We start from the raw sequence: 26,939 nt of genomic DNA, 5'->3' as shown, positions 1-26,939 counted from the left end.
GCAGGTTAGGGTGTGTTGGGCGTGGTTCTCCGACTGTGGCGTCCACCTTTGCTACGGTGTACCTGTCTTCGCTTTCAATTTGTTATCTCTCACAGACAAAGGTATGTAACTGTTCCCAGCACTTATTTTCCTTTCTCACACCACTAATCATACTTTCTGCATTTCAATTGCTATTTACTGATTGAATTTTAGCCATAATTAACGATTAGATTAGAGAACCGTTTGCCTAAGTTTGATTTTGACTATCCTATGTTAAATTTAACCGAAACAATTGTCATCCTTTCTATGAATCATGTTCTGGAATTGAAATAACTGATAAGATTGTTGATCGACCTGTATGAGATTTATGTGTTCATCAATGCTTCTATTTTGAATAATGTAGGCCATGTTTGGTTTTTCAGTTGGAAGACCCTTAAGCTCAAAAAGTGGTTTTCAGTAAACTAGGTTCAACCTCTATTGCGTCTTGATACTCAGTTTAAAATGGAAGAAGATGGAGTCCTTTTTGCCTACTGAGTTTGAAAAATGAGCATCTTCAACCGTAAGTTTACAATTTAAACTCAAACAAGCACCTTTTGTGAGATGAAGATTGGACATGCTACCTCTTGTTTCACCCAATCTTCATATTCTTCAGCTAAAATGCACCTTCAAATAAACTGGTTTGGCTTCTAAGGCCGGTTTGGATACTGAAGGCACGTTACTTTTCTTTGATCTCTACAATGATATGAAAACGTTGAGAAGGTGTGAGAGATTTTGTGCTTGTTATGGAATCCATATTAGGAAATTATCAGTTATTTCTGAGGGCAAATCGGAGCCCTCAATGGTTGAAAATGTTGTTCACGAGGAGCGTATGTCAAATTTGCACTATCTTTTGCAGTTATGTGCAAAAACAAGATCATCAGTGGGAGGAAGAGCATGCCATGCTCAGATTATTCGTGTTGGCTGGGAAATGGATGTCTTAACATCAAATATGCTGATTAACCTGTACTCTAAATGTTCTTTAGTTGATAGTGCACGCAAAAAATTCAATGAAATGCCAGTGAAAAGCTTAGTTTCATGGAATACCATGATTGGAGCACTTACCCAGAATGACGAGGATCAGGAGGAAGCTCTAACTCTATTAATTCAAATGCAAAGAGAAGGAACCCCATTCAATGAATTTACCATATCCAGTGTTCTATGCAAGTGTGCCTTCAAATGTGCTATTCTTGAGTGCATGCAGTTGCACGCTTTTTCAATTAAGGCTGCTATAGATTCAAATTGTTTTGTTGGAACTGCTTTGCTCCATGTTTATGCCAAGTGCTCTTCAATAAAATATGCAAGTCAGATATTTGATAGTATGCCTGAAAGGAATGCTGTTACATGGAGTTCGATGATGGCTGGATATGTGCAAAATGGGTTTCATGAGGAGACGTTGTTACTTTTTCACAATGCTCAGTTGATGGGTTTAGAGCAGGACCCTTTTATGATATCATCAGCTGTTAGTGCTTGTGCAGGCCTGGCAACTTTGGTTGAAGGGAAGCAACTGCATGCCATTTCACACAAGTCTGGATCTGGGTCAAACATATATGTTTCTTCCTCCCTTATAGACATGTATGCCAAATGTGGCTGCATAAGGGAAGCATATCTTGTGTTTCAAGGTGTGATGGAGGTTCGGAGCATTGTTTTATGGAATGCAATGATTTCTGGGTTCGCTAGACATGCTTATGCACCCGAGGCTATGGTCTTATTTGAAAAAATGCAGCAAAGGGGCTTTTTTCCTGATGAAGTAACATATGTATCAGTACTAAATGCATGCAGTCATATGGGTTTATATGAAGAAGGACAGAAGTATTTTGATCTCATGGTCAGACAGCACAAACTTTCACCGAGTGTTCTTCACTACTCATGCATGGTTGATATTCTCGGTCGAGCAGGACTCGTTCACAAGGCTTATGAATTGATAGAGAGAATGCCATTTTATGCAACTTCTTCTATGTGGGGTTCACTTTTAGCCTCTTGCAGAGTTTATGGCAATATTGAGCTTGCTGAGATTGCAGCCAAGCATCTGTTTGAAATGGAGCCTAATAATGCAGGAAACCACATCTTGCTAGCAAATGTATACGCAGCTAATAAAAAGTGGGACGAAGTTGCAAGAGCGAGGAAGCTTCTTCGAGAGAATGATCTGAAGAAGGAGAGGGGTACAAGTTGGATTGAAATTAGAAATAAAATTCATTCATTTACTGTTGGTGAGAGAAACCATCCACAAATGGATGAGATTTATGCCAAGTTGGATGATTTAGTGGTAGAGTTGAAGAAGCTAAATTATAAGGTGGATACCGATAATGATCTCCACGATGTGGAAGAGAGCAGGAAACAGATGCTTTTGAGGCACCACAGTGAGAAGCTTGCCATTACCTTTGGATTGATGTGTTTGCCTAGTGGTATACCAATTAGGATTATGAAAAACCTCAGAATTTGTGGTGATTGCCACATTTTTATGAAACTTATGTCCAAGTTTACTAGCAGGGAGATTATTGTTCGAGATACAAACCGTTTTCACCACTTTAAGGATGGATTCTGTTCCTGTCGAGAGTTTTGGTGAAGTTCTGATGTGTATATGTTTCTCTTTTAACTCCAACTAGCGCATAGGAACATTTTTTTCTGATACAAATGATTGATTTTAGTCTGTCGTAAAGTACGAAGGACAAGTGTCTTTAAATCTGCGTTTGTTTGTATACTATGACTCTTCTCATTCGCTGCATTAAAACTTATTTAGGTACCGAGGATACCCTACTAAGTTTTTAGTTTATGACCATCCTACATTGACTACCTACTGTTCTTTCTTTCTGAACGTTTGATCCTGCAGTGGTTTCACTTGACAATCGCAAGTTAACCCAACTTTGTAAAAGTAGCCCGTGGCAAGAACTTCAATCAATTAATTAATTAATATTATTAAACCTTAGCCATTGAAACATAGGTCGCACCAGCACTGGCTATTCAGTTATGGTCCAATCCAAGTGAAACAAAATATTGAACAGTATAATTGTGCATGTTATTAGATTAAATTAAAAATAGAGTAACATTATCTAACTAATAAGTATTCTGACATTCGCGAAGCTAATCTTTTAAGCCTTCAGCGGAAGCTTGAATACAGATGTAATCCAAACTAAGCGTTTTCAATGAAAGGATCTCCTCGCTTTACTACAAGAGGAAATGCCTTATATGTACAGTGACTTACAAATACAAATACTATACAAATTACAAAATAATTCCGACAAAAAGGAATGTCGTTAGAAGCAGCTGAGTTGAAGATGGATGCATCACATCAAATGATCTTAATATTCATCATCTTCGCGGCTACATCTTAATTCTTTGTGAACCTCAACAAAAATCTGCCACAAGTAAACAAACCCAGTAACTAACGTTATTCTCAGTTTTCGTTAGAAACCTTTTATAGGGTAAAAATATAGTCTGCGAAGTATTAGTTTTACCGTTCGGAAAATGTAGGTCCAGTAAAAAATCTTACTACTTCACATTATTAACGTTCAGTGCTCAAAATAAAAATTATTTCTCCTTAAATAAAAAAATGTCCAGAAAGCAACTTTTTATTCCCATTCACGTTTGTTATTATTCATACCAATATCAATTATTATTTTTTTTCATTCCAAAAGAGTGATAAATCATTGATATAATACAAATAAACAAATAAACCTTCCACCATATTCTGAAAATAAAAGTGAAACAAAACAATGAAAATTAAATAAATCCATTACTCATTAAATCTGGTATTGGTGCATCATCATAATATCAGTTGTCAGAGTTAAACTTATTCATTAATGTAGCATAAATTAATAAATATTTAGTTTAATGTTACCCGTCGACGACTATGGCAATATGATTAAGTTTGCAAAAGGATAGAATATTATAACATTTTTTCACATCATAATTCCTAATAAAGCAATAAAACTCTTCTTTCCCTACATACATGTCAAGAAACAACATACCTTTTAACACAGAATCCGTGTTAAAAAGATCAATATGCTGTGCTACCGTAACTGTAGCTTCCGGGGCAGGAGAACTACAAAAGAATGCAATTAGTGGTTAGTTTCAGATAACAATATAAACAGCTTATAAATTTCAAGGGTTACCTTCTGCTATATTACAAAAACTTTGCTGAGGAAATATCAGTTCTGGGTCCGTTTTCTGGGAAGTAACAATCAGAGAAAGGCTATGCTTGCTGCAAAAGCAAACCAGATTCAATGTTTCAGGTTAGACAAGCCAAAATTTCAACCAATTTCTAACCATCAAGCAATAATTATTATCACCAAACCGGAGTAATCTGATTATTTACTGGAAGTTAAAGCACTATATATTCTTGGTGCCAAACGCTTACACTCGTTAAAGTTTTTTTTTCTTTCTCAGTTTAAAACAAAATGGCCCACGTGTACTATAAAGGAAGTCAAACTCCCCGACATCAAATTAAAAATGACGCTCCAAAAACTCGAACAGTTACAAACCTTGCCCATGAAGGGATAAACTTGTTATTGGGCATGTCATCCTCATCTTCGTCTTCATCTTCATCATCTGAACCTTTATAAGGAGAGATCTCGTACGATTGCTCCTGAAGTGTGTCTTCGATTATCGAATCACCATCATCGTTGGCTTTGATTAAATTGTCTATTAACTATAAAGATGTGCATTTAAATCTTCGGATGATTAGAAAAGCAAGAAAGCAAGTCCAAAATACAATTTTCATATATTTGAAACGTATGATTGACTACTACAAGCACTGTCTCCTCGATCAGTACAAGTAGAAGCTAAAGTTATTTCAAATGTCAAAGCTAAAATCATTTGACAACGCATTAAAAACATTGGCACTATTTGACTGACAAGGAAATAAATGTCATGTATTGTTAAAAGAAAACTTATTTCTACAGTGGGAAAATATTACTCCTAGCCTTGAACAAAGTGGTATGAAATCATCCCAAATATGAATACTAACGATGACAAAGAGGGCCACAGAAAATGTTACCTTTCCATTATTATCAAAGTCATTCGCAGATTCCGAATTTTCAGGACGCGGTTCTTTTGTTTTATAATTTGCTGAATCCCTCATGGCCAACGATTCATTTTCAGAAATTTTCACCGTATTGCATTCTCTTTTGTCTTGCGCACGCAAATTCTTCTGATTTTCTTTTGCATCCAATAATTTCTTGTTTTCATGGACTTCTTCAACCTAGATCAGACAGCCCATGTATTATTAGTTTCCTGAAAGTAGAGAGAGAGAGAACGAGGGAATGTTATCTTACCGTAGTTCGGCGTTCTATTTCTGACTCTTCCTTCTTTCCCCGTACCTTCTCATGCTCTTGCAGCTGCTTCTTCATGTCATTAACACGCTTCCTTTTTTTCTCTTTCTCCTTTTTTTCTTCATCCTCCCTTTGTCGCTTCTTTGTTGCCATTTGTTCCTCCTTTTTCTTTCGTTCTTCCTCTTTTTTTTTCTTCTGCAGCTCCAGCTCTACCTTCTCTCGCTGAAGTCGCAACACCTCCTTCTTCATCTTGCGCTCGTTCTCTTTTTTTTCTGCCATACGCTTGGCAGCCTCAGCTGCCTCCAGGGCCTTCACTTTGATGTCTCTTTTGCCTACATGTTCAAATAATTATATGACCAATTGCATGGCCATGTCAAGATGAATGGCAATCTTCAAATAAGGCAACCTTTATTATTACAGATAAGATTAATTACCGGTAACAACCGCTGCAGCTTGTTTTTGTTGTACTAATGGAATAAAGGAAGAAACGTTGGATACAATATTGTTAACGGGGCCACGTTTCATACTATCTTTTCCAGATAACTTTGACCTACCGGGCCTTTTGTGAACTGATTCTGTGGTCCGCTTGACATCATTCGCTCCAAGAGATATATTCTGGTTCTCCTTCCCCTTTCTTGTGAATCTCTTCCTATTGCTATTCTCAAGCTTATTTTTCACCTTACTGCAAGTTCCGCTCAGATTAAACTCTGTGCTTACAACATCATCACGCCTACCTGCGAATACATCATCTTGTAAATCCGATAAAGAATGGTTTGCATCATCTACAATCTCAGCTAGAGGTTTTCTTTTATGTGATCCAGCCATTCCTTGGGAATCAACGCCCCTATGGAATGTGTCAGCAATCTCATCAACAATTTCATTTTCTTCAGTAATGCAGGGAAGGTCTAGTTTTAAACTACTACGCTTTCCTGAACTGCCAAAGTTTGAATTAATTCGATCCCAAAGGGTTTGAACTGAGGAAGTGAACTGGCCCTTGCAATTTGGTTGGTAGTCAGAAAGGGACCTTGGACTCGCATCGCTTAGAGAAAGAGAACTGCCTATACCTAAGTCCTCCAGAAGTCCATTAGGTAAAGACTGATAGAGCTCAGGTATGTTATGTAACTTGTATGGAGTTAAGGATCTGTACGATGGAGAATGCATAAACCTAGATTTACCAACGGATGCATTCTTTATTGATTTATTTGAAAGATCCATCGTTTCCAATTCCATTTCATCTCCAGCGATGCATGTCTGTGCACTATCTGTTTGAATAATGAACCCTTCAAACTCAGGTAAAGCCTCATCTGTACCAACCAAATCCAAGCATTGCATTCCTGGAGAAGCAGACATACAATCTGAGTATTTAGCATCTCCCTCCGGATAAATTATTGCACTTGAGGTGCTTTTTTCGACACAACTCAGACGTTCTACACTTTCTCCTCCACAATTAACCTGATGATGCAATGACGCCACCTTCTCATCCGTGTTGCATCTTATCGTTGAGCCAATACCAAAACCTGATGGATTTGCCACTGCCAACAGAAGGGTGTCTTCGCTGCTTTCTCTTCCGTCCACAATAAGCTTCTGCCAACAGAAAAACCATTAAACAGTCTATTCAGAAAGTTATACAAAAATGAAAAGGCATCTTTTTACAGATATAAATAAACCGACACACAGAAATCTGCATATTCACTGTAGTAAGATATTGCAAAATGCAATGTGTTAATACAAGCCACTGACAAATAATGAGATCCAGTAAAACATCTGAGATATAAGTCTTAATTTTTAAAAATAAATAGCAAAACATTTTTCCCGGAAACTTTATTATTCAATATCCAGAAATTGTGCCACTGTTCCAAATATTCAATTTTTTTTTTGTATTCGTTGAAGGTGAGGTAGTGCATGCGATATATAACTAACAATGTTCAACGGAAAAGGAAAACACCTATATAAAAACAACAACCAATCCTATCTTGGTTACATGGATCACACAATTCCATAGTATTTCTATCTAGCAAGTCAAGATAGAATTCCTGATTAAAGAACCAATGTCAAATTATAACAGTAGCTTATTCTACACTTATGTTTCTAATTTAATATCAGGTTACCTAAATTATTCTTACATTTGTTAAGATTCACATGCATTATTAACCAAGGTAGGATTCTCACTTTTATCTCTAACATTGTCTTAACTTAGTTAAGTGAATAATGCATTTCTTACATTATTCACTTCACATGCATTCTTTCTATATTCTCACTTCCACTTGCTCATTTACCGTGAAATGTTGCATCCACTCTCATCCAATCTTTAAACAACAGACTCAAAAAGATAGAAGAAAACGAAGTAAAAAATTATAGACTTTTTCGATCCATGTGAAGATGTTACACAGTGCATATTAGAGTTACTATATGGGGTTTTATCATCGGTTGGAATCTTTTTCATTTTTATCTGATACAGTTTTTTTTTTCTTAATTCAGGGAATTTATTTAATTTTCATGAGTTTTTTGTATAACGTTAGTGTTTTTTCTATTCAAATTAGGATTCAGTTTTAACCTTGGATTTTTAAGTGAGGGATTCAATCCAAATAAGGATTCAGTTTTAACCTCGGATTCTTAAGTGACCTCTCTTCCTACCCTTTGTTAGTTTTCTATCATTGCTCTAATGAGAAACTGATTTTGCAACCAAAGTTCTGCTACATCACTTTTACTCCGCAATGACACAATTATCACTCAATTCCAGCATTCTCCCTTCTCCAATTTTAAATAGATTTCCTGGGAGAATCGCATCGGCATTGTTGGAAATCTAGTCCAAATTTGGAAGAAAGTTGAAATCCATGCTTTTCATTTTTCAAAATAAAAATGATATCTAAAATAGCTTTTAAAGGAGCTCGCAATCATTGAATATAATGAATCTGGTTATGTCTATGCCAAAGCAATAATTTTTGACGGTAAAATTCAAAGATGTTAACCAAGACTCTCTGATGTACACTTTGATTTTGCATGTTCACATCAATTCTGCTAGTGCAAAGTGTAAAGAAAATCATGTAATACATAATCCTCAAGAAAAAATCTAATGCAGGCAGACTTATTACAGCGCAAATTCATATGTATTTAAAATTTTCAGAAAGTAAAACAAAATATTGTGTACCTCTTCTTTGCTCTCTTTCGGTGAAGTCTCTTCCATTGCTTGGCATTCCCCGTTGTATTGCATTTCATTTGTCGAGCCATTACTCACATATCGATGTCCTATATCCTCCTCTTGGTCAGATGGCAACTGTTGTACTTCTAGGGCAGCCTCCGGTTTATCATCTTTAATAATCAAACTTCTACTAGCAGGTCTTGGGTCAATATAATCACGTGACTTTTCCAAGAGGTTTGAAGAGGCAGGTAAATATCCCTCTCTTTCAATTTTCCTTCTTTTGTGCTGCGGACATGAATTCCCAACATCATAAGTGGAACTTCTTAAAAATTGGAAGTCAGCTGAAAAACTGGTAATTTTTCCATCACTGAGCAATGTCTGCCGCAACAAGTCCCGATCTTGACACAAGGTATGTGGGGCCGGTTGTGCCAAACTAACATTCACATTTTCCAAAGGAGCAGAAACTAAGGACCCAACGGTGAAATTTGTAACACTTTCACCCGTGGACTTTTGCAGATCATTTCCAGAAACTGCCTCAGAAAAAGAATATGCCAACTTAGCACCACTTCCACCATTTTTTACTTTACTGTTTACTAAAACAAGTTTGAGTGGCATGACTTCTTCTGACAAACTTCTTGATAAATTTTCACCAGCATTTATCGAAGGACTTGACTGCTTCAGCAAGGAAGAAGTAACAACACAGAATTCATTCTGCACCATACGTATCTCTTTGTCTGGTGACACAGCACTTAGTGTTGTCCTACCTATGCCTTCCTCCTCAAAGTGGCTTGAGCGGGATTCCATATGTGGCCCCTCTTTTCTGATCAGTACTTCCTGCATTTTCATCAAAGGTATGTCCCCAAAAGACTTCTGCTTACTTTCACATGCAGGAGAAATTTCCTCTCCAAGTAAATTTAAAGATTCCAACGCGTTCAGAGATTCTTCTCCTGGAGGCACTCCCTGTTGTCCCTCTTTCAAATCGGGACAACAAATTCCGCTCATACTTCTCTGTTCTATATCATCAAAATTAAGCTGCATAGGCTTCACAGACATAATGAAATCAGAGGGCTGCTTTGACATTGATAGATTCAGCCCAAACTTAGGGCTAACACAAGAAAGATCTTCTTCAACTAACCCATGACAGTCCTCATCAACTTCACCAACAATTGCAGCTGACCTGTGCTGAATATTATCATTAGGAATGGCATCAGATGGTATATTTTCTTGCGCATCCAAGACTTTTTCATCCACCACTGTTTCGACGTATTCTGATTCTTCTAGTAAAGTCACTGGCCTTAATGATCCTTCGTGTGAACAAGTAGCCATAGTTCTCATCTTTCCAGAAGCAACTAGTGCTGCAACATTTTCCTTCTCTGCAAAACTCCAGTCATTTTCTATATCTAATTTCGAATACTTTGGACTTGAAGATAACCTTCTAGCATCCAGTTCGGTAAGCTGTACATTCCAATATTTCTTACCTGCAGATTTGAAGCAGGCATCACTTTCACAGATATTGGATCTGGAAGACTTCAATACTTCTTCGATCTTTCCACTCCTACTAGAACATCCTCTATTTACCATAGAAAAATCAGGATTATTTTCACAACTGAGGGACCCAACAACGGACACCACAGGATCCTGCGAAATTAAAGGTTGAGGTGATGGCGCTGATTTATCAATAGACTCTACAGAACCACCAGTCATGAAAAGATCATGCCCTGGTGATGGGCAGGCACTTCTAAGTAATTTTATCATACTATGAATGCTACTTTCTTGTTTATTTAGGCAGGAGTTGCCATCTTTAACTGCACTCCCTCCATTTTCATTGCTGCAACCAATAACTTTGCTTACATCCGTTGAGTCAGCATCTGTGAATGGTTGCATAAGACTACAAACTTCAATTCCTTTACCACTGCCCAAGGAGCTGTCAAGCTTCAACGCTTGGCTAGAACTTTTAGATTTAGCTAATCTCTCATCATTGACGGCAAAACTTCCATTCATACAACATGGTTGGTTGACTATCTCCAATGAATCATTCAAATTATCCAGAGGAGGAGCATCTCCCTTTGCTAAAGAAGAACTAGTAACATTCAAAGAATTGGATTTCTTCTGAGACGAGCTTTTAGATTTCATTATCTGGCCAGAGCAATTAGTTACACAATCACGTGGTTCCATTTCATTCATGGAACAACTTTGGATATTGGAATGAAATTCTTTAACCACGTCCGACTCCATTACATCTTCCCGTTGAGTCAGGGGTACAGCTCCTGAAACTGTGCCAGCACAGAAACCAGCGTCGTCGTCATCGTTCTCTGACAATCGTGTGGGTGCTTTTGCACTATTACGTAGCTCCAAAGCCTTCTGCCTCGACTTTGACCTTTGCAACTTTGCCAGAGACAGAGCTGGGTCTTGGTGAATTTCCAAGGCACTTGCTTCAATCTGATTCTGGGGTGGTGATACAGCATCTGAATCCAATTCTGCAGGCCCACTTGAGGCACATACACCATTGTTGATGGAGCATTCTGGCAAATTATAAGCCCCACGCCCTGCAGTTAACTCCTCTAAAGCACGACGTTCATTACGCAAATTACTGTATACACCAGGGAAAGGAACTCTACATTGCGGTTGCGAAAGCACAACTTCAGAAACGAGGTCATCTTTGTTTAACTCTGTCAAGAGAGAAAAAGTTATCCCCAAATTAAGTTCAAATTGGTCGAGATGTTGCAGCACATACATAAGTACAATGGAGATGCTAACTGAAACTATTTCTACCAAAAGTCAAAAACCTAAATCGCAGTCGTGAATGCGCAAGAGAAAGTAAAGACAGGAAGAGTATGTTACCTTGTGGATCTGCGTGAAGCGAAGAGTTGCAGAGCCACGGAGGAGGGGGAATTCCGTTGAGAAGGAGTTTGGAGTGTAGGTGGTGCTCCCAGAGATGGCACTGTTGACGCGACTGCTCGATTATTCGCTTCTTCCGCTCGAAAATCTCCACGAGGTGCTTCTCCATCGCCGAATTTCTTCTTCGCTTTCACATCGATGAAGAACGTGATTTTGGCGCTGTTATACAATTCAAATTTGGGGATCCTTAGATTGGAGTGGAAATGCATTCATCCTTTCAACCCCACTTTCGAAGTTTCAAATTGTATTTTTTTTTTGTGTGTGTACCTTTACGTTTTGGGCTTATTTAGACTTTAACGCTTCGGCCCAGAATAGTGAAATGGACCAACCTACTGACCCAAATAAAACCTCAGCCCTGCTGCGACTAAGTTATATACTATTTAATATTTATCCTAATTTTATAAATATATCTATAAATACCGCAGAAGGAAATATATAGAAGAAAAAAATTTGTACTAAAAATATTTCTTATTTTTTTATATATCACACATTAGCCACGTACTAATTATTTTTTATCTGCAATTTAATAATATTATTTTATTAAAAAATCTGCATGTGAAGGTTGGATAAGTTTCAATTATAATGAATACTTGTATAGCTTTTTTATTTTCAATTTCCTTCATTTAATTGAGTTGTTCATTAAGGATGTTGAGTTACCAAAATTTAAATTCTAATTCATGACATTGACTAAGAATGATTAACCTATTTATCTTTTAAAAATGATTTTGTTTAAAAGAAAATAAAATAGCCCGTGGAGATAATCTATACCATTTATAATGATTCGTGTTGAATTTGTGACTTTTAGCTTGTTTTCGGCTCCAGTAAGTAATGTAATTACTTAAGAAACAAGTCTTTACCAATTAAAAAAAGTAATTAACTATATGGAATAAAATAAAAGATAATGTATAAAAATGAACAAAATTTTTTTGTTATAAAATATGGTAAGATTCAAGAATGCACTACTAAAAATTCTCATATTATATGAGATTTTTCTCGCAAATTTGTTAAAAAAATTTGCAAGAAAAGATATTTTTCTGTTATTTTTTCTAAGAATCTTAATTGGCATGCAATTCATTCGTAAATAATTATTTCCTACAAAATTATAAAATTTGTAAATATTTTCTATCAAATTTGTTGTGAAAAATGTTTTATACAAAATATTTTGAAAAAAAAATTGGTAAAAATTTCCTGCGAAGTTTTTTCATAACAAAATTTATAAGTATTTTTTACAAAATAAATCAAAATAAAATTGGCAGAAAATAAAAGTTAGTTTAGTAGTGATGGTATTTAAATGATCAAATATTTGCGTAATATTTTCTAAAAGAGTTTTGTTGATAATAAATACTTATACAAGCTAATATTACATATACATGTTTCACTCACAGATGATATATATGTATAATGTGTTTTTATTTAAAGAGACATTGGCCAAATTCTTCGATTGGTTTATCATAATTCAATTCATTTAGCATTTTTATCATGCATTCATATGACCTTTGTTTGAAGTAGGAATGATAAAATGGGTCAACTTGGTCTAATTTGATTTGATCTACTCTTAGTCTATCAAAAATGGGTCAGATCCGGTTGACCTGACATCAGAAAACGGACCAGAAATTGTAACATGTCCTATTATATGATGGACTACTGGACTAGCCAACCACAATTTTTTTATTTTTCATATTAAAAACATATAAATATTTTATAATTTTGCTATTGATTAATTAATATTTTTAATTGAATAAGTAAAATTAATTATTATATTTGCATATTAAATTTAGACATGTCAAATCAGGCTCGTCAAGTCGGCCTGTCAGCCAACCAGAAAGGGTGGGTTGGGTTGGAGTTTTCAACTTGCCAACCCGTTGTAGTTCGGCCCGCCTAACCCACCAAAATGGCAGACTAGCCAACCTATTTTTTTATATTTAAAAATTAAAAATGATTATAATAAATAACTTTTTTATATTATATAAACAAATATATATATATATATATATATATATTATAAACAAAAAAAATTAAAAAATTAAAAAATATATATATATAAAAAAAGTGGCCGGCCAGCCCGTCGCCCTGTCATGAGATTGGACGGGTTGGAGTATTCAACCCGTATTGTTGTGGCAAGTCATCCTGACCCAACCCATTTTTTATGAACTAAAGGTGGTGCAGACCAAAACGAATCGGACTGACATGTTTTAACACTATTAATTAAATTATTATATTATAATTATAACTAATAATTAAAACTTAATAAGTATTAATAATTTAAATTACAATATTATTGTATACTTATTATTTTATAAAAATATAATATAAAAAAATTAATCTTTTAAATTTTTTAATTTTAAATTTTAATTTTTTTCTTAAAAAAGACCATCAAACTTGTTAGTTCGTCTTTGATCCGCTATTTTAACGAATTAAACAACGGGTTAAAAATTTCAACAGACCCCTCTTGTTTAGGTGATTATAATCTATCTTGTCACCTCTAATTTGAAGTGCATCTTTAATTGATAAATCAAAGTATAAAATATAAAACGAAGCACATTAAATGAAGCTTCTTAAATAGGACTGTGTCTTTAGATCTTTAAGCACAATATATAACCTCAAACATTAGTTGTCTTGTATTTCAAATATATCTAACGATGAATTTATGACAATTAAATTGATGTAAAATTGTATCATAACTATTAAATATAGTCTTTTTTGTCTAATAATAAATTTTAATTAAACACTTGGTATAAAAACCAGTATATAATTCATCTTAGTTTTATTACAAAGTGGGGTGAAATAAATTTGTTAGCTATTTCACTAATTATTGAGGATGACTAACATATTTTTTTTACAAAAAAATATATATTTGGTATTAAAGGCACAATTAAATTGAGTTATATAGTTAATTAACATTTCACTAATATAGCGTCTTAAATGAGATTAACATATTTAATGACTTCTTTAATTTAATAATCATTCAAATTAAAATATAATTGTTAAATACCGAATAAATTATTCATTTAAACTATATTTATTCGTGTCCGTTTTTTAGGATTTGAGAACAAATGAAATGAAGGAATTGCAGGAAGATGTTATTTTTCTATCACTCCTCATATGAAATGATTTCATGGTTATTCATGGTAAAAGGTGTATGTAGTTTGGATTTATTTTCACTTTTAAAATTACGCTAACAATAATAACTAATATCTTAAAATTTCTAAAATATTTATAAAAAGTATTTTCTATTTGTAAATATATTGTATTTTTTTCAGTTTATTTATTTAAATGTTTTTATAAAATAAATCTAAGTTATTTATTTGATAATCTTGTTTTTATTTCAATTAAAATTAATTTTTAATCTATCACATCAATCAAATCATTCATCCACCCTCACAAACAAGCGTTACTTATAAATTCATTTACTTTCACCTACAAAATTTTTAAAGAGAACAACCCAAACTCACATTCTAATTCATTCAAATTTATCATCTCCCTATCTCTCAAATCAATATTCACAAATAAACACACAACTAAAGTGAAACTTAATTTTTATGTATTTTACAACATTAAGTTATCATCAAAGTTTTGATAAAAATATAGGTTTAAATAAATCTCAATACTAATTTGCAGTGGTATGAGGGCGGACCATGAACCCCCCAAATTTTGAACTTTTTTATATTATAGATATTTTAAATTTTGTATATTATAAATATTAAAAATATATTATAAATTGATGATGATTAAATTAAATATTTTATTTTATTATAAATATAATAATTAATTTTAATAAATAATAAAATATAAAATTAAACATAATAAAAAATAAAGAAGAAAAAGATTTATCAATATATTTTATTATTTTTATTAATTAAGGTTTGAGTTTCTAACAAATTGTTATTATATCTCATTCTCACCCGTTTTCTTTTATTTTTGAAAAGAAAAAAATATATAATTTTTGCTCTTATTTCTCCTTTGTCCTCTCCCATTTTCGTGAGATAAAAGAATAAGGTAATTCTTTGATCTTAATTGATAGTGAAATATTAGTTTAATAATTTATTTAATGAGCTAATTTTATATTAATTTTTTTATTTTAGGAACATAGAAAAAAAATAGTGTACTATGTGCTTTTTTATAACCGAATTTTAATTGTGGTTCCATTATATGTCTTGAATTTTTCATAAATTGTTCTCATATCTCATTCTCACATGTTTTCTTTTGTTTTTGAAGAGAAAAAGATTTATTATTTTTACTTTTATTTCTCCTCTGTTATCTTCCATTCTCGAAGGAGAAAATAAATAAGGTAATTCTTTTGTCTCAATTGATAGTGAAATATTAGTTTAATAATTTATTTAATGAGTTTGTTTTATATTAATTTTTATTTTATGAACATAGAAGAAAGATTATGATACTGTGTTCTTTTATAACCGAATTTTAATTGTGGTTTCATTACATGTCTTTAGTTTCTCACAAATTGTTCTCATCTCTCATTCTCACCTATTTTTTTTTATTTGTGAAGAGTAAAAGATCTATTATTTTCGCTCTCGTCTCTCGGTTGTTCTCTTCCACTATTGAATAAAAGAAATAAATAAGAAGGTAATTCTCTCTTGTCTCACTTGATAGTAAAATATTAGTTTAATCATTTATTTAATGAGCCTCTTGTATATTAATTTTTTTATTTTATAAACATAGAAGAAAAAATATTGTACTTTGTGTTTTTTATAACTAAATTTTAAGTGTGGTTTGATCATCATTGGATTTTCTTTTGACAATCTTTTAGATATGTATGATTTTTTTTGTAGTTATTGTTATACTAACTTTTGTATTCATTTTTATTTTATTAGTGACAATAATTAAATATATAAATTTTGGATGTATTATTTTGGCTCCCTCAACAATATTCGTCAAGATCCGTCATTACTAACTTGATTATGATTATATATATATATATATATATATATATATATATATATATATATATATATATATATATATATATATATATATATATATATATATATAAAATTTAGTAGAATTTCTTTTAACTATTACTCTGGTATCATGTATCATCTTTAAAATTACTCTCTTAACTATACTCTAAATCCATTAAAGGTTGTTACAAAATTTATATTAATCCAAAATATAATATGTTAGAAAATGATTACTAATACTAATATAATATGAAATAACATAATAATTATTAAAGCAATAATAATAATGACATGTATCTTATTCAAATAATATTAATAAGAGATATAATACTATTAATAATAAAATTATCATAATAATAAATAATAGATAAAAATAAATGAGGTAAGGAGTATAAATAGTCTGGTTTGAGACATGCATAATGCTATTTTTAGAGAGAAAACGTCCCTACTGTACAAGACTAAACAAATACACAATCGTATGTGTTTCAAATCATATACATTTCTCTCCCAAGATACAACAACGCGTCACATCGATCAAGTGCAGCGAAGGTTCTCCGAACCTTATGAACATCAATGTTTTAAAGATAATATAGAGAAGAAAAGAAGAACACTTTGCAGGAAACTCTACTGTTTGTTATTCTTTGTTGTTGTCTTTTTTCCCTTGCACTTAAGTGGTATTTATAGGTAGCAAAAGAAGACAAAAGAGTAAAGTGTAATAAGAATATATTAATTATTTATTTTAATTAAAAGTTTATAAAAACATGAGTAACAGTAAATTTTTTTATTTTAATTAATTATTTTTTAAATTAAATTAAAATATTTCTAACATAATATAGGTTTGTACAAGTTATATATAAATATAAATATTTGTAAAAGATAATTCAAAATAAAATTTGGTCTTGTCCAATCTTTCCTCTCGTACATGTTGTGTCTATATATACTTGTGTGCCGATAACAAATATTACAAGTGACACTACAGTGACATACGCAACAATAAATTATTGAAATAATGATCGACTAACAAAATATGTTAAACGAAACATTATAATTAGATAACCACAAATAATTCAATTTCGTGAAAGCATAAATATTATACAAATCATAAAGACTGCATATGGATCTTATTCATAAAAAATATTCAATATATTCAATAAGTGGCATATTTTACAAAAATGTCATATAAAGTATATTCTAACAAAGATTGGCATTTGATCCATTTCAAAATATGAATTTACAAATTAACCCATGAATCTTGAAATCAAAACAAGCTTATCACAATTTAAGTGGCACATCATGTCTCGATGTATGAGAATACATCACTTAGCTTCTTATAACTGATATATTAGTTCATGTGATTTAAATCACAAGTGAAATTAAGAGAAACTTTTCCAACAGAAGTTTTAGTACTTAATCAACAATTCAAATAATTATCCACATGTTATCTCATAATCTAGAAAATATTAAATTATATTTTAAATATATGGTCAGTTTAGCCATTGAAATAAAAAAAATGCAAATCAATGAAATAATAATTTATTTTTTATATTATGAATTAATAATAAAATAAATTTTTATTCCTTATATTAAAATTAAATTTTGATGTATATATACTATACATGTAACAGATACGACACATATCTAATACGTTGATATGCTTATTTTGAAAATAATAAGACATAATATGTGATATATGGACATTAAAAAATGTATATAAATTTTTAAAAACATGATGATAAATATATGATTATTAGTGTGTGAATACAAATTAAAATATAACATATTAAACATTTTCAATATAAAAATTTACATATCTCAAAAATATATTATTAATTTATATATTAGATATTTATAATTGATAAGTACCAATAAAATATTATAAAGAATGCGTGTCTGACACATGACGTTACAAAATTTGTCAATAAAATATTGTTCCATTTATTTATTATATATTAAGTTAATAAATCATGCTTTTGTTTCAAATAATGAATCCATAATTTCTCACCACATTCATATAAGACACTCAGACATAGCTTTTCATTTACTTTAAAATACATTAAAAGTTTGATGATAAAGATATCAAATACGAAATCACTCGATGAAATTATTGAATTTAATACACAACAATTAAAGGCGTCGGTTACCTAGAGTGTTTCTTCTATGAAAATATTTAATTTGCAATAAATATGGGATAATATTTTGTTATTAATTTTAATTAAGATATATTAAATATTCATAAAAAAAAAGTTTTAACATTTTATGACAGTTGATATTTATGACAGTTGTTCTTAAATTTCCTTTTAATTTTGAAGAATGCCAATTAAACATATCCACATAAAACAGAAGTGATGGTAGAAATAGTTTAAGTGAAATTAATTATGCCATTAATAATTTCATGGTCAAATTAATATAACTTCATTTTTTTCATCTGTCTGCATAAGAAAATGTACTAATTAAAGCGTTTTCTTTTGTTCAAAATTTGAATTTGGTTTTCATTTGAAATCTTCACGTCACACGAATTTTCATCTTTAACGTCATCTTGTTAATTTTGTATTAGTTCATGCTTTTCTTGAAAACATGTTTTTAAATTAAATATATACATTACGTTTTTCAATAGGATTATCAAAAGTAAGATGAATCGTCATTTTAATTATTTTAACACGAACAAATATTTTTTTTTTAATTTAATTGAAATATATTCACAACGTTAATAATTTTTACACTTTATTTAATTAAGAATTATTGTGTAATTACATATTATTAATTACACATATTTGTGTGTATATATATACATGCTCACAAAATTTTAACCATATCATTCACTTCAGTATACAGCAATGGATGCTAAGGTATACTCATTCAAAATGCTTGCTTTTATGTCTCAGCATTTTACCAAAATAATTTTATTTCTCACCTGCTAGCAATTTGCAGCCAACCCAAATAGAAATTATTTAATTACTATGAGTTCTTCATTTATAGTTAAATTTATTTGTTCTTGATGTTTTATGATTAACTTCGTTTCAGAAATGATATTGAATATTGTATTTAAAATCTTGAAAATGTTGTGTGATCTTCATTGTTTTGGTATTTGATCATAACAAGTTTTTGGTATTTGGTTGATTGAAAGGTTGAAGCAAAGGAAAGAAAGAAGAGAAGTTTGAGTGAGATGGAAGAAATTGATTTAGAACTGAAACTATCAGTGGCAGGGTCAACAAGTTCTGATAATTTACTAAATGGAATCGAATCTGCTACTTCAGGAACTCCATTGTCATTATCGTATCAGAGAGCATGTTTAGCTTCAAAAATGGGAAATGATAAGAATCTTGATGATACTCCAAAAGATGAACTTCCACCATTAATTGCAATGGGATGTGCAATTTGTTTAGGTTATGTGATGGTATCCAAAGCTAACCCTAAATGTCCAATCTGCACAAATTCTGATCTCATTAACAACTTTCAAACAAATCCTACAAAGAAAAAAAGGACAACTTGGTATTAATCTGTACTTTTTTTGTTCTATTAGAAGTTAATGTCTATTGATCTTCATCAGTAGTTGTCACTGTGACAGTATTTTCCATTGTAAAACGTGGTTTGCAAAGTGCTAGTCATCATTGTTAGCACATTGTCAGAAGAATAAATGATGAGAATTTTGATTTCCATTTTCTATTGCAATTATTATTTATTGTGGTGGCCATTTGTTGTAATCATGATAAATAGTTATAGTTTTTAATCAGGTAATTTAGATGGTGGTGAAATGGTTTCCGGGGAAAGAAATGGAAACCAAAATCAAAATGAAAGATTAAAAGGAACAAAACCATAAATATATATATATATGATCAATTCACAATATATAAAAATGAACAAATATAATTTTATAAGTCAATTTTGTAAGGTTGAGTTAGACGAAAAATCCACTTCTTAACATTATATTAGAATCATGAGTTTAAGTTTATCCTAACAAGATTTGTTATTATTTGTTGGTTCTATTATTTCATCCATTATCAGACTGCTATTAGACCATCCATTTATGTATAATCTCACATAAGTTCCACATCAGCTAATAAAGTCAATTAATAGTGTATTAGTATATAAAAAATACAAATCTCAACTTACAAATCAATTTTGTAAAGTTAAATTAGACTTAAATTTCACTTCTTAATTTAAATAAGAACCTCAACTCTAAAATTGTTTCCGAAGGATGATCCTAATAATTATAAAAAGTTGAAATGAATAAAATTTGAAGTATTTTTATCTCATTTCTTTTATCATAAAATTATATTTTAGAATATAATATTAAAATTTATAATAAATATTAGTTAAATTTAAATATTTGATGTTATTTATTTTATTTATAAAAGAAAGTGATAGGGTATACAATTTTATATTTTTAAACAAATTTTAAATTCTATAGTTTTAATTATTTAAATGCGTTTTAATTTTTAAATTTTAATTTCTTTTAATTTTATTGTCCAACAAACTCATTTTAAATTAAAAATGTTTAAATTTATTGAATGAATAAATTATTTTCTTAAATTATCTTAAACACTTATATATGTTGCAGTATTTCTAAGGAATATTTTTGTTTTTCTTTTTTTAAAAGTCATACAACAACTATTAATATCATTTAAAAGGATTTATGAATTTTCAAAATTATGATTTATTGAATATGAAGACAAATTAGTTCAGAAAACGCTCCTATTTGTGTAATGATTTATATTAGTTTATGCAAGTAACGAGGGAAAGAAAAAGTTTTATTTAGGTTTAAATACCTTTTTGTCCTCATTTTCGTAGTGTTTGTTGCGGATGGTTCTCATCTTGACAGAATGTTTGAAATGTCCTAATTTTTTACAGAATGTTTAAATTGGTTCTCATTTTCGCAATTCGTATTTTATTTGGTCATTTTCTGTAATACCGTTTAAATCATTAACGAAGCATTGTACAGGTGGCACGATTTGTATACAAACCGTGCCACCTGTACAATGTTTCGTTAATCGTAATGCTTCGTTAATGATTTAAACGTCGTTACAGAAAAAAAAATTAAATAAAACACGAATTGCGAAAATGAGAACCAATTTAAACATTCGATAAAAATGAGGACCATTTCAAACATTCTGTCAAAATCAGGACCATCCGCAACAAACACTACGAAAATAAGGACCAAAAAGATATTTAAGCCAAAGTATTATTATTTTTTAAAATAGTTTCGACTAAGTTCCAAATTAAGTGAAACAATATATGCACATGTTTTATATATATATATATATATATATATATATATATATATATATATATATTAGTTAGCGAGTTTGATTAAAACTAATAGTTAAACATAACATTATTAAACGAGTAATGAAAAATAAAATAAATCCTGCACCGTAAATTTTCAGACCCTCTCAAACTATAACCATGTTGCAGTTTTGAGTCCAAATCCAAGGATTTAACCACTGAGGTTTGGAGTCATTTTTGTGTTGAGGTACATTTACACTATAAATAATAATTTTTAAATAATTAAAAGATGAAATTGGATAAATTATAAATCATTCTAGTATAATTTTTTGGGGACAAATCTAGCTTTTACTAATTGAGGGATGATTAGTGATCTTGTCATTAAATTTGCATTCGTTTACAATTCAACACTGTTTGAAATTATTAATGATTGTATGCAAAATGTAAGGGAACGTGATTATGCAATATGATTATGATGGAAATATGTGGTGATGTGAATATTTTTTAATGTGATTTTATTTTAAACAAGATGAGAAAGAGGTGTGTAATTGTTGATTGTACACACTTTTAGAGTTTAGGATTTTTTTTCTTGTTTAAATTTGTTACCTACAAAAAAATAATCCTTTGATAAAATACCATTTTTATATTACATTGATATAATATATGTTACCCTTACATTATTATCCTTTATCCTACGTTATCCTCGTTAAAAATATAACTATTATACATAAGTCTATTATAATCACTACCTAATAAAATTCCGATATAAACTTCATTTTCACAAAACTAGTTTTACGTTTTACATCGTTTAGTTGTATTTTAAAGTCTACTTTTATACTATCACAACAATCACACAGAGGGAGAGGATATAAGCAACTACTGGAAAAAAACTAAAATTTAAGTACTAAAATAGAATGTTGTTGCACCTATGAACGCTTAGCCTCCTACTAGAGGCAGCTTCAAAATTTCTACATTCTAGAACTTCATCTTAATCAACACATTGAGATCACCCTCTCTTTTTCTTGTGGAGTAGATGATATCAGTGGGACATAATTTTATCAAACAACACTTATACACACACAGTAGAAACAAGAGAGAAAGAGAGTGTTTCTACTCAATATATTTCAAACTAAAATTGATACTTAACTCTTGGTACAAGATTAGCCTTTTACAGGCTTTACAAAATATTATAATATTAATTTTTTAGATAACCCACTCAAGAAGGAATTGTCAGTAAAGATCCTTTCAACTTGTGACTCTAATTGAATGGTGCTTATAATTTTGTGCAATTTTGTGCGGTGCCTACAATTAGCTTTATTAGTGTAGCTGCCATTATGTTTTTCAATAAAGTTACGTAGCTTTTTCATAAGGTAAGTTTTGGTCCAATCAATCATTTTCTATCCGGTCAAAGTTTTCAACTTCTCCAGGTTGATTTAATTACTGACATTATGGATTACTTTGATTACTATCCAGTGATGTAAAGATGTAGACTCCCAAACAGGAGGAGAGGTGAGCCTTCTGGGAATTCCAGAAGGCACTTTACTTGGTACTATGAATGATAATGCTGTCCACACCACCACCATGAAAGGCACCCCATAGTCTGCAACGAAACTCCTAAACCACCCTGTTCAATAAACAAACTATGTCAGATTCCCCACTCCTTAACCATATTTCAAAACACTTGAAATTCACTCAACACTTTAAAGACGTATACAGAAGGCCAAAGGTGAATATAATGCCCATCAATCCATTTGCATACAGCCAATCAAAATGGTACTTTTCTGATGTTGGGTCTCCCTCTTTAGGAACATTAAACTCACTTACAATTCCCTGAACTTGCAAAATATTGTGTCGAAGTACTTTTCCCATGTCTAATTTGATATTTGATACCTAGACTAATATACTGCAAACTGACCTTTATAGCCTGTTGAATGAACAAGATTGTGATAAACATGCCAAAAAGCTCACCTGCGATGCTTGTAAATCTATTCATGATATTTCCAACGGAAAATTTTGTAATTCTGGGTCACTTTTTCCGCGTATTTGTAAAAAGGGGTCGGTTGAAAGTTTTATTGTAAAAGTGGGTTGTGTCATCAGGGTGGAGGACGACATTAAAGGTGAAGTCGTCCTCCCAGAGACCGGTTTTCCCTTTTTCTTTTTTTTAAATTAAGTCGTCTGGCCTCTGGCATACAGTGATGAAGTCGTCCGGCAGGAGGCCGGTTTCAGTTTTTGATTTTTTTTTCGTTGTAGTTTTATTTTATGTGTTATAAATTTTCAATTTTCAATGTCTCCACTCGTCGTCGTAGGGGGTGAAAGCCACGTCCTTGTAACCGTAGAGAAAGATACTCGTGGCGGTGGTTTTTGGGCGGTTCATGAAAACGAGGTCGTGGGTTTTGAATATTTCTCCGACGACGTCAGCAGATGAAACGATGAACGTGGGGACCTGCTCCAGCTGCAGCAACATGAGAGGGCCATGCTTGTGAGAGAGGGCTTGGAAGGAACGGTGCGGCAACGTGCCAAGCTGATGAAGATTTCTGATGAAGGGTATCTTAGGTGCGGCAACGTGCCAAGCTGAAAAATAACTGAAATCAAAAACTGAAACCGGCCTCCTGCCAGACGACTTCATCATTGTATATGCAAAAACCTGTCGGAGGCCGGACGACTTCATTTAAAAAAAAAGGGGGGGGGAGGGGGGGAACCGACCTATGGGAGGACAACTTCACCTTTAATGTCGTCCTCTCCACTGACGACATGACCCACTTTTACAATTAAATTTTCAACCGACCCCTTTTTACAAATACGCGGTCAGAGTGACCCAGAATTACAAATTTCCCTATTTCCAACATTGAATATTGCTAGAAGAAACAGCAAGAGAGCAGTCCATACACAAACCCTGGGACATTAATTATATCAATTAGACATTGATTTCACAACAAACTTGGGTCATATAGAAAATGTTTTTCTTACCATCTTGCCCGAGCTAAAAAGAGTTCTCGTCCCAAGGAATTCTTATCTTTGGCAAAGTTGTACAAATAGGTGTACATAATGATAGTGGGTTCAACAACTCCTACGATTAAGAGAGGCTGGCCACCCAAAACGGAGCATTGTACAGGTGGCACGAATGTTAGGGACGAAAGGTGATGAATTGAATCCTATATGATAAGTGTACAATCCCTACGGAAGGGTTCTGACATTCATGCACATCTACTGTCAGTAATTAAATCAACCTGCAGAAGTTGAAAACTTTGACCGGATAGAAAATGATTGATTGGACCAAAACTTACCTTATGAGAAAGCTATGTAACTTTATTGAAAAACATAATGGCAGCTACACTGGTAAAGCTAATTGTAGGCACCGCACAAAATTGTAAGCACCATTCAATTAGAATTACAAGTTGAAAGGATCTTTACTGACAATTCCTTCTTGAGTGGGTTATCTAAAAAATTAATATTATAATGTTTTGTAAAGCCTATAAAAGGCTAATCTTGTACCAAGAGTTAAGTATCAATTTTAGTTTGAAATATATTGAGTAGAAACACTCTCTTCCTCTCTTGTTTTTGTTGTATGTGTATGAGTGTTATTTGATAAAATTATGTCCCACTGATATCATCTACTCTACAAGAAAAAGAGAGGGTGATCTCAATGTGTTGATTATGATGAAGTTTTAGAATGTAGAAATTTTGAAGCTGCCTCTAGTAGGAGGCTAAGCGTTCATAGGTGCAACAATACTCTATTTTAGCACTTAAATTTTAGTCTTTTTCCAGTAGTTGCTTATATCCTCTCTCTCTCTGTGATTGCTGTGATAGTATAAAAGTAGACTTTAAAATACAACTAAACCATGTAAAACGGAAAACTAGTTTTGTGAAAATGAAGTTTATATCGGAATTTTATTAGGTAGCGATTACAATAGACTTGTGTATAATAGTTATAGTTTTAACGAGGATAAGGTAGGATAATAATGTAAGGGTAACATATATTATATCAATGTAATATAAAAATGGTATTTTATCAAAGGATTGTTTTTTTTTTTGTAGGTAACAAATTTAAACAAGAAAAGAAAAATCCTAAACTCTAAAAGCTTAAGTGTGTACAATAACAATTACACACCTCTTTCTCATCTTGTTATGTGTACTGTACATATAAACTGTGCTACCTGTACAATGTTCCGTTAATGATTTAAACGGTGTTACAGAAAATGACCAAATAAAACACGAATTGTGAAAATGAGGACCATTTTAAATATTTGGTGAGGACCATTTTAAACATTCTATCAAAATGAGGACCATCCGCAACAAACACTACGAAAATGATGACAAAAAAGGTATTTAAACCTTTTATATACCATCCTTTTTCTTTCGTTATTAACGGAGAATAGTGTGTCGATGTCAGACATTCTCTCACGTTACTTTAATTAATATTTTTAGTTAAAATTCATTAAATATATCATACATCAATGATTCAGCATTAAATTTGCTTCTTTAGATAGCCTTTTATTCAATAAAAAATAATTAATGAACATAAATACTTTAAATTAATATTACATTTATGTATCATTCTAATAAAGAATTATTATTCTAGAATATTAATATTTTATCATTAATTATATTGGTATATAATGCCTCATATTAGAAACGTAGACTCATAACATCTATAGTACTTTTAATTTTCCACTAAATAGTTACACAAGTGAAGGTAAACATCATCTGTATTTTTTCATTATTTTAGGACGCTTTTGGAATAAATATACCTATGTTTTAGGTTACCTACAAAATGATATAAAATCAAATTTTGGTTTAGGTGATATAAAATATACCTATATAGGGATTTAAAAAAAACTCAAATACGTGTAATTGAATAATTAAATATATACTTTTTAATTTGAAAACAGTATAAATATGCTAATAAAGCAATTTTCTACGTTTTATATAACCATGGAATGTACTATAAGTAAAAAGGAATGTTAACTTTGTAACTATTACCTTAAAAGGAACGTGTAAAATAATTTTAATTAATTTGCCGTGTTAGAATGTTCACATGAAATTAAATTAAGATAAATAACATATGCGTAATTCTATAACACTTTTACACTACTTATCTTAAAAGTCGTAACTTTTTTTTAGTCTATCGTCGGTTAATATAAGTTAGGTTTAATTACTCGGATCATACCCATTTTTGTTCGAAAATTTTAAAATGGTACCCACTTTGAACTTTGTCTCAATTTAATATCCAATTTTGATTATTGCATCAATGTAGTACCCTTCGTTAAGTCTTCACAAACAACGTTAACTACCTTGCCACGTGTTAGCTTCTGGATTTTTTAATTTTTTTAAATTTTTTTTAAATTTTTATTTTTTTTGAATTTAAATTTTTTTTTTGCCACGTGTCAAATCCTTGATGTGACACGTGTTAAAAAAAATTAAAAAATCCAGAGGCTGACACGTGGCAAGGTAGTTAACGTCGTTTGTGAAGACTTAACG

General features: G+C 31.4%; 2 protein-coding genes across 3 annotated transcripts; one reads left to right on the top strand and one right to left on the bottom strand.

Annotated features, from left to right (window-relative positions):
* Positions 1-2,785, top strand: LOC114190461 (pentatricopeptide repeat-containing protein At5g04780, mitochondrial). 2 transcript variants are annotated; one of them, XM_028079355.1, is made up of 2 exons: positions 1-101; positions 402-2,785. In XM_028079355.1, the coding sequence occupies exon 2, from the start codon at positions 722-724 to the stop codon at positions 2,579-2,581; it is 1,860 nt and encodes a 619-aa protein (XP_027935156.1). In that variant the 5' UTR covers positions 1-101; positions 402-721; the 3' UTR covers positions 2,582-2,785. The 2 variants fall into 2 exon arrangements, with proteins under 2 accessions (XP_027935156.1, XP_027935157.1); XM_028079356.1 differs by having other exon boundaries at positions 383-2,785.
* Positions 2,786-3,009: 224 nt separating this feature from the next.
* Positions 3,010-11,564, bottom strand: LOC114192017. The gene is made up of 9 exons (XM_028081554.1): positions 11,266-11,564; positions 8,434-11,093; positions 5,720-6,869; positions 5,289-5,617; positions 5,012-5,215; positions 4,497-4,663; positions 4,128-4,216; positions 3,984-4,057; positions 3,010-3,371 (listed from the first exon to the last, which is right to left on the bottom strand). Exons 1-8 carry the CDS (start codon positions 11,429-11,431, stop codon positions 4,026-4,028), a joined length of 4,797 nt encoding a protein of 1,598 aa, XP_027937355.1. The 5' UTR covers positions 11,432-11,564; the 3' UTR covers positions 3,010-3,371; positions 3,984-4,025.
* Positions 11,565-26,939: the final 15,375 nt, after the last annotated feature.

Source organism: Vigna unguiculata, chromosome 7 (assembly GCF_004118075.2).
Source record: "Vigna unguiculata cultivar IT97K-499-35 chromosome 7, ASM411807v1, whole genome shotgun sequence".
NCBI lineage: Eukaryota > Viridiplantae > Streptophyta > Magnoliopsida > Fabales > Fabaceae > Vigna > Vigna unguiculata.
The sequence above is the reverse complement of the archived record's forward strand: the minus strand, read 5'-3'. Positions and strand labels throughout refer to the sequence as shown.

What these genes read in the sequence shown, in the direction of transcription:
- LOC114192017 (XM_028081554.1), bottom strand. Translation starts at nt 11,431, where the DNA reads ATGGAGAAGCACCTCGTGGAGATTTTCGAGCGGAAGAAGCGAATAATC. An exon ending in CGAAAGAGAGCAAAGAAGAG is followed by an intron (nt 6,870 to 8,433) that starts GTACACAATATT and finishes TTCTGTTGGCAG; the next exon opens with AAGCTTATTGTGGACGGAAG. An exon ending in TTTTTGTAATATAGCAGAAG is followed by an intron (nt 4,058 to 4,127) that starts GTAACCCTTGAA and finishes ATTCTTTTGTAG; the next exon opens with TTCTCCTGCCCCGGAAGCTA.
- LOC114190461 (XM_028079355.1), top strand. Translation starts at nt 722, where the DNA reads ATGAAAACGTTGAGAAGGTGTGAGAGATTTTGTGCTTGTTATGGAATC.